The 8,874-nt window shown below is 44.2% G+C and overlaps 1 protein-coding gene across 2 annotated transcripts in view; it reads left to right on the forward strand.

The window, feature by feature from the left end:
* HPCAL1 (hippocalcin like 1) overlaps nucleotides 1-2,016 on the forward strand; it is a 64,761-nt gene extending 62,745 nt beyond the window's left edge. For both annotated transcript variants that reach the window (XM_053939180.1, XM_053939181.1), the window contains one exon: nucleotides 813-2,016. In XM_053939180.1, coding sequence (XP_053795155.1) covers nucleotides 813-910 — 98 coding nt within the window. In that variant the 3' untranslated portion in view covers nucleotides 911-2,016. The remainder of the gene's footprint in view (nucleotides 1-812) is intronic.
* Nucleotides 2,017-8,874: the final 6,858 nt, after the last annotated feature.

Consider the following 8,874-nt stretch of genomic DNA (forward strand, 5'->3'; position numbering starts at 1 on the left):
GATCAGTTTTCAGACCCTCACACTGTTACAAGGTCCACCCAAATCAGTTCCTCTGGCCTAAATTAAAGATGTGTAAACCAGAAGTGCTCAGGAGCAACACATAGCAGTAGGTGTCCCCCAGGGCTGGCTTTGCTTGTAAAAAAAGAAAGAACAAAACCCATCCTGTTCCTGTACACCCAGCAGGACACAGCAAGTGACTTGCAAAGTCATGGAATCATGGAATAATTTGGGTTGGAAGGGGCCTTTGAAAGTTATATAGCCCAACACCCCTGCAATGAGCAGGGACATCTTGAACTAGATCAGGTTGCTCAAACCCCGGTCCAACCTTGTAGGTGCCAGAGAAGCCATGACTGCTCAGCCCCATGTGTCACAAGAAACAAGAGGACAAAGTGGGGATATTTGGAATATTTAGGTTTTAAGTGTTGTAGTAATACAAGCATCATTTCAAAGCATACATGTGTTCAGGTACCATACCTTGTGTTCATGTGTCATGTTATTCATATAGTCTGGTCCTGAGTAAAAAGCTGCCAAATGGTATTGGAACAATTGTTTTTAGATTTGGGACTGTCTTTTAAAATAAAAAATAGCAATTATTATGCTGGATTGTTCTGAAGAAGAAAAATGCATTTGGGCTTAAAGGCTTGAGTAGGATTAGCTGCTGTGCATTGCGCTAAATTCCCCTCGATGCCTTTGCGATAGATTAAATAGACGTTACGTTGCCTCGATGAGGAGGGGTTCTTTGCTACAGCAATGGTGTCACTAACAACAGACTTTTAAAAAATGATTTCCATTCTGGTTGTCCTCCCTGTCAGGTAAACTGTCGCTGGAAGAGTTCATCAAAGGTGCCAAGAGCGATCCCTCCATCGTGCGGTTGTTACAGTGCGACCCCAGTAGCGCGAGTCAATTCTGATGAGAGCGGACAGTGTGCTCAGAGAACCTCGGCTTGTGTCCTTCAAGCTTTGCTCGCAAACGGATGCCTTCTCAACCATCCCTCCACACTTCGCGGATAAGACCCCGTTGCCAGATTGTGTGTGTGTGTGTGTCCGAGCGAACCAGCCCTCGCTCCCCCCACTAACACCAGTGCAGCTCTCCTGCGGCAGCTCCGTTTCTGCTTCCCTGTAATGTTATCATTCACTCTGCACATTTTAAACATTAATTGAAAGGTATGTTTACATGCAGCTACGAGAGAGTTCAATGGCTGGTGAGATACCACTTCACTTAGTCCGTGAGAAAGGTGATGTTCCCATAGTTCCCGAGAAGATGTTAGGTAGGACTTTTACCCAAAATAGCAGATGGTAGATAATTTATTTTGCTTCAGAAACTACTATGTTGGGGAAAAAAAAGAAAAAAAAAAAGTGGACTGAATGGAGTAGAAAGTTAAAAAAAAAAAAAAAAAAGGAAAAAAAAAAAAAAGCAGCTTTCCTGGGCATGGTTCCAATTTTCTTTTTGAGGAAAATTGCTTGCACTTATCTAATGGTCTTTACTTTCTTTTAATATATATATAAATTATATATATATGGTGAAGTAAAATTTTAAATATTTAGGTCATCTATTTAAGGCATAAAATAGAATTCAAGCTTTGTTTCTTCTAGTTGTCTGTGATTTATTCAAATCTTGGAGATTGTTTTTTGTGATATTTATGCATTAGCAAATTGCTGTTCCAAAAGAAATGCATGACTAGCAGTTTGTGGATATTTCACTCTGTTTAATTCCTGAATGCAAATATTTGTTCATTTTTACTGTCAGTCATTCCAGCATTACTGTATTAACAAAAGACCTGAAAGGAGTTCATCCTCATTTTGTATTTCTCAGTGGAGTCCTACTTTCTGGTGGTTGCTGCGTTAAATGGCTTTTGAGTGCCCTGAGGTGACGTGACTGGCACTGCTGTTCTCAACTTGGCTACACCTCCTCCCTTTTGCTGTCGATATGTTAATAGTCTTGTGCATTCCAGTGTTATTTAATATCTGCCTAATGCCAAGAAATATTAATTGAAATAAAAGACTACTTTTCTTGTCACTGCCTGTCTTGATCTAAGCCATGCACCGAGTTCCTAGTGTCAGGTATTTGAGGAAGGGCAAGGATGGCTCCCTGCACAGCATCTCCCAGTCTTGCCTGAGACACATTGCCTTTAAATGCATAAGGGTTTTGGGAGCTGGCTTTTGTGGCTGGGTTAACACAGTGGTGTTGGTGCCTGTAGGATCCAGCTCCATGCCAGCTGAATCCAGGGTAAAGATTGCAGGAAGGTGACAACTCAATTTCTGCTGGATGCAGAGCAACTCAAGGCAATGAAGGAAAAGCTGCTGGCCCTGATGGCTGGGCTACCATGACCACAGCTTTTTAAAATAAAGTTCCTGTCAGGTACCAGGTACTTGCTGCATTAACATTTGACATTTGTAGCATGGGAAGCAATTTTCTCTACATTCATCAGGTCTGCAAGTAGCTGCATAAGCCTGCCGTCTCTGCAAAATAAAGTATCAAAAAATTATTTGGCCTGAAGTTAATGTTGAGCATGTAATGAAGGGATTTTTGCTGTGTAGAATGTTCTAGTAGTGGTGAATTAGAATGTTCTAGTATGTGATAATACTTTAATATTAAAAGAAAGAGAGGGAAATGTTTGCAATATCCAAGTGGAAATACATTTAATCAGACTTGGTCTACAATACAAACTTGTGTCAGTGCTGCCAGCAAAAGAGTGTGTTCATTTTTTCCCCTGGAAATTCAAATTTGAGAAATTAAACCAACAGTCCTTTCAACCACAACACCCTGCTGATGAGGCAACCCTGAAAGTGATGTTAATCAGAAGCCTGCCTGCTTTCCCAGGGGGAGCCCAGCAAAAAAGCCCAACTATTGAAAAAAATGTAATTCCACAGTAGCTGATAGTCTGTTTCCATCCTGCTTGTGTTCATGCTGTCAGTCTGTCTGCCAGAAGATGCTGGAGTGTTAGATATGCTGCAGATGTTCTTACACTAATGACTCTTCTTGCATGGGTTAGGTCCAAAAGCAGCTGTTTAGATGTGAACTGGCCACCATGGGCTTTATCATTTTTCTGTCATTCTTAGAGTGTGAAAAAATGTCTTTGACCTTGTCCTGGGATGGTACCTCTGAGGGGGACCACAACATTTGCCTCTTGTTTGTGCATTTTTAAAATTAATTAGGCATATCTTGGGTACCAAAGATGTAAAAACTGTTTTGCTGTAGCATTCATAAATGCAGCAGCTCTTTTTCATTTGCTCCTCTAAATGGAAATATTACTGCCTTTTTCTGGCATCTCACTTCTTCTGATTTCCTTTGCTGACTGTAGTGAATAGCAAGTTTAAGTAGCTGTTTAATAAAGCCCAAACTCTTCTCATTTGGAGAAAGAAAAATCTCCTTACAGAAGCTTATTTTGATAAATAAGTTTACCTTGTTTTTGCAGAAAGAAAGTGAAAGAATCTAAATTTTAGAGGTTAGAAAGTTCCCATTTCTTTGATGTTACAATTTTTTTCTCTGAAATGGGCCAAGGTATCCATGATGGAGTTTGCTGCCCACCACAGTCTGACAAGCCCCTGCACAGCCCTGTGCAGACACTGGGGTTGTGTCCTGCTTCATTGGACCCAGTTTCTCCTGTCTTTCCCTTTGCCTCTTTAAACTTTCCAGTCCTGTATTTGAGGGTTTTTCCAGTTATTCCTCACTGTTTTCATAGCTTTTAAGTAGTTTCTTCTTTTCAGGGCAAGATTATTTCATTTCCGACTGGGACTGTCACAAATTATGTAAGATGCTCCCAGCTTGCTTTTTGGGAAGAAGTGAAGGAAGATACCCAGGAAAGGTGGTCATGCATGGCATCCCAGGGAAAATGTGAGATGCTCTGAAGCCCAACCAGGCTGAGCTTTCCAAAGGTGGCTTCTGATATGGGGAACCTTTTAATTAAAAGGCCAGCTAAGTACTGGAAAGGGTTTTATCTGCTGCTACCAAGCAGCTCTCTTAAAACCAGACCTGCTTCAGAGGCTGAGGTTGTGCATCCACAGTCACTGTGTAACTTTGATCATCTTGGCTGTGCTTGAGCAGCTTCTGGGAGGATGTCTCTGCTTTCCTGGTTGGTAACAAGGACTCAGAGGGGAGAACAATTTCCAGGCTCCTTCTCCAAGATGTCACTTGCATGTTGATACCGGCAGAGTTCAAAACCAACCGAGAAATCAATGAAAAGATAAGAGGGCTTTACTGCTTGTTTTGCTCCCAGGAATGTCTTTCATAGAGGGACTATTGTGTAGAGTGGTTAATCATTTGGGAAATTAAGTCCAGGTGACTTGTAAAGTGTTTTAAGTGTTTTTGTGAATTGTATTTTTAGTCAAAAATGGAGTCAAACTTAGCAAAAGTAGTTTAATACAAAACAATTTCATCACTGTGTCCATTTTTACCTCACTTTAATAACCTATATGATTATTTTCTCGCCATGGAGATATTTAACACTCTGAAAGCTCCGGCTAATTACTACATTAATTCAGGCTTTTCTGTATGAATTGCAGGCCTTGTTAAGCTAATTCAGAATTATGTCATTGCCTTTCAGATAAGTCTGTCTGGTTGCAGCCTAACTCCAGCGTGGTTGGCAGAGGTGCTTGGGTACAGTCTTGAGTGTCTCCCTTGCCAAGTTTGAATTGGCCCTTTGTTTTTAAATCAGGCCCTTTGCAATGTATTTTTAGCGTTAGCCTCTGAGTAATCAACTCCTGTGAAGAACAACATGAACATTTCTGCAAGCACGGGGCAGATGGTCTCCATGGATAGTCCTCAATCCATTATGCAGGGCTCTATTCATATTTAAAGGTTAGGAACAGCCATTGACTTTACTGGTCCAGTGGGCAGACTGGCATTTTGAGCTCCCTATGCTGCACCATGGCAGATACAGTGCTGATGAACCTGATAATTCCTGTTATCTCTTTTGGGAGGAGAGATGCTTTATTGAAAAGACTGAAAAGGGTGGGAAATGAGAGCAGAGCATTTCTGTGTAGGAGCTTTGGAGACATGCCTGCATCGCTGGGAGCAGTGTGCCTGCAAGCAGACCTTACCTGTTGCCTACATGTATGCAGTGTGGTAGTTTGGATGCAGGCACACTTCTGAACACTTTCATGTTCACTGTGGCTAAAGGGCAACCAGTGCATCACCAGAGGGTCAGGTTAATCCCAGGCTTTCAGCCTTGTCACACGAGTCAGAAACCACTGCCAGAAGGAAACAAGGAACTGTCATGGCAGCAGCCTGGTGCCTTTGGGGACAGACAGGCAAGGTCATGACCATCAGTTGGGTGGGTTATTTTAAGAGCTGGCTGGCTCTTCCCAGATGGAGGAACAATTTATCACAAACAAATTCTGTATTGATTGGGCTGTCACTGGAGGGAATTATCTCTCACATGAAGGTGAGAAGCAGGATCCCCTCCTTGCTCCTCTCTACACACGTTCCCACACCTTGGTGTTTGGTGTTGTTGGGGTCTGTGTGGGTCATGATCAGCTGCCTCTCCAGTGTCACCCAGGCCATTCTGCAGGAAATGAGATGTAAGCAAGGGAGCCCATTTTTCCCTGGCACTTGGTTGTGCCTTCTCTTTCTCAGCATTGAGGATGGGTTCTCTGCAGCAGAGAACAGGAGCAGGGACAAGTCCTGCCTAAGGGTCCCATTATGTCAAAGTCACCTACAACATAAACTTTCATTGATTTTCCCAGGTCAGGACACAGACAACTTTCCAGTCACTATTTACATTTTGCTTTTTAGTTTCCAAGTACTATCCTTAAGGCCTAATGTGGGTATATATACATAGAAACAGGATTGAATCTAGATTTTCATCAGCAACATGTGGAGAAAAGTAGCCTGAGAGGAGACCTTATTGCTTTCTACAACTACCTGAGAGGAGGTTGTAGCCAGGTGGGGATGACTAACAAGTAACAGGATGAGAGGAAATTGCCTCAAGTTGCACCAGGGGAGGCTTAGGAATATAAGAAAAAAATTCTTCACTAAAAAGGTAATCAAGCATTGGAACAGGCTGCCTAGGGAAGAGATTGAGTCATCATCCCTGGAGGTATGCAAAAGATGTGTCGATGTGGCTGTGGTTTAGTGGTGGACTCTATGACTTTACAGGTCTTTTCCAACCTAAACGATTGCATAATTCTGTGCTGTGGCTGTAGGTGGTTCTGCTCCAGTCCTTCCTCACTCACAAGAGCAGCCATGTATTTGTTCTATGTATTAAAACACCTCTAATCCTTCCTCGACTTGTTTGCACAAGAAGATGCAAACTGCTATTGACCCCTGGTGCCTCCATTGTGGGTACATGCAAGAAGAAATACCTTGTTCCTCCCATGTGGGGTTTGGGTTGTAACCCAACCCATGTCAGTACTGTGCTGAGCCTGCACCAGCAGTTGTGAACTCCAAAGGAGGTATCTGGCAGGCAGCCTGTCCTTTTCACCTCTATAGGACCCTTGTTCCTGCTTCTAAGAACTGCTCTACTGCATCTTTGAATTTTCTTACTGCATCTTCACCGTGGCAGTGGCTGCAGGGACAGCCCATCCCACACCTTCTACACATAGCCGTGAAACTCTGTGCTGGAGATCTGTGGAGCAGGGCTAAAGTGTTCCTTGCCAGGTCTTAAAAAAAAACATGAATAATGAGCAGTAAGAGAAATCAGGCTTGTTTGAAGAAACACTGAGATGCCCAGGCTCAGAGGAGAGTGCCAGCTAACTCACTAGGATATTGGCCCATCTCCTCTTATGGAGGAACAGAACTGAGTTAGGGAAAAATAGAGCTGGTACAGATAATCCTCTGCCTGAAGCTGGAATTTGTCTTTCATTTGGGTTGTTCGGGAGCAAAATGTCTTTGTGTGAATGGTTTTTAAAGTGTTTTGGGAGCAATCTGGGGAAATGCCATGTGCTGAGCATCACAGCATGGAGCTGGGAGCATCATCCTCTTGGGGACACTGAACCCTCATTTGCTGCATCTTGTAAGAGCAGCAGGCTTCCCATCTCCAGCTGTCTCTGGGTTGCTGTGTGGGAGCTTCGGCCTCCCCGCTCTAGTGCAAAGGTTCAGTCACAAAACGGGGGTGGGAGAAGAGTCCCCTCGTCCCAGCAGACCCAGCTGGTGTGAACAAACAGTTCCTGGGGCTGTAGCAATGACTGAACACATGTGCTTTTCCTCTTTATTCTTTTCTTTAATATTTTTCTTTAATATTTTCCTGGACCCTTTTCAGGGCAAATTCCACTGCTGAGTGGATGCATGGGCAGCAGGCACAGTGCTGGTAGCTGGTTCCTCAGGGACAAGGTGGGTGCACCAACTGTGCCTTAATATGCCATTAATGATCAGGAACAAAACACAAACATTACAGACACTTTCCTTGGAGAAAATACAATAAACTCAGCTAATTGCACAACCATGGTTATTCCTTTGCTGCTTTCCTTACGAAATATTAATACATGTGAAGCTCACGGCAAGCAGGTTTGATGCCCGCTGAAGGACACAGGCAGTGCCATTGCATGTGTGTGGTGACACCGAAGAGCAGGGCTGCCTGCACACTGTGGACAGTGCTGGTGCTAGAGATGGGTTTCTGGTGCCAGGGTTTACCCCACACTGCACCATCCTCCATCTCACCAGCATTGTGTGCAGTGAGGCCTGAGGGAGCTGCTGCTGGCAGACACCCTGACCACTCTGGAGAAATGTGATCTTTGGGGAAACTGGCTTTCATAGCCTTGCTGTGCCCCACCTGGGTAGCCCTGGGGGCTAAAGATAACCGTGTGTAAAAGAACTTCACTTTTAAGCAGGAGTGGCTTGAGTCAGCTTTAAAAGCAGCGGTTGAACCCTTCTGAATTACTTGGCAGGGAATTCCACACCCACTTTTCATTGAGCTGCTGGTGCTTCAGGCATGTCACCACAAGTCCCCTGTGGGACCTGCTGACAGCTGCAGCATGTAGCAGGGCTCCTCAAGCAGCCCCCTGTGGGACTCCAGCTGTCCCATGAGGATCCCAATGTCTTTTGGGACCAAGGCATCATGGGCCACATTGGTGAAACCTTCAGGATTGCTCTCTTGATGAAACTCAACAACTCCAAGGCTGCTTAGACCTTTAATAACTGCCAGCACTGCTGCTAGAAACTGTGAAAAAAACACAAACCAAAAAAAAAACCTGAGAAAAAAGGTCTTTTCCCTTTTTTCCTTTGAGTGTAATGCTTTCCTGGGGTGCCTGTGAGGGAGATGCTGGCTACCCTGGCTGCACCTCCATGTGGCCCCTCCTGTGCCCACCACATGGTATCCAGATGCTCTCTACACAGCAGAGGTCAGGGACACCTCAGTTGCTATGGCAACACAAAAAAGGAGACAGAAGTTTATTTCAAAGCAAAGCAACTTTCTTGAAAGCCCACTTTCTATTTTGGGTGACTTTGCAACTCCCCATGTTCACCTTCTCTGCACAGTTCACAGCATCCACACTGGGCAGGATGCTTGAAAGGACTAAAACATCCCTGCCCAGCAGCATGAGAGTATGAGATGGTCTGGCAACCAAGGCAGTGGAAGGGCCCCATGTCTTCTCTTTCTCTTCCCTGTTCTATCAATTGTCTGGCAAAGCTCCTCTCAAGGCACTTGTGCTTTGCACTCCCCTGCATTTTTTTGTGGACTTTGGCATTACCGAGAATACAAGGAAAGGGACAAAGAGGACTGTGAAGGACAATTATGATGAATTTCCATATTCTGGTAGCTGATTCTGAAAACAAAGCTCACAGCACCAAGCCTGACAGAGTTCAAGAAGTGTTTGGACAATGCTGTCGAACACATGGTGTGAGTCTTGGGAATGGTCCTGTGCAAGGTTGGGAGCTGGACTCAAGGATCCTTGTGGGTCCATTCCAATGCAGGATATTCTGTGATTCTACCATCAACCA

This window comes from Vidua chalybeata, chromosome 3, assembly GCF_026979565.1.
Source record: "Vidua chalybeata isolate OUT-0048 chromosome 3, bVidCha1 merged haplotype, whole genome shotgun sequence".
NCBI classification, from domain to species: Eukaryota; Metazoa; Chordata; class Aves; order Passeriformes; family Viduidae; genus Vidua; species Vidua chalybeata.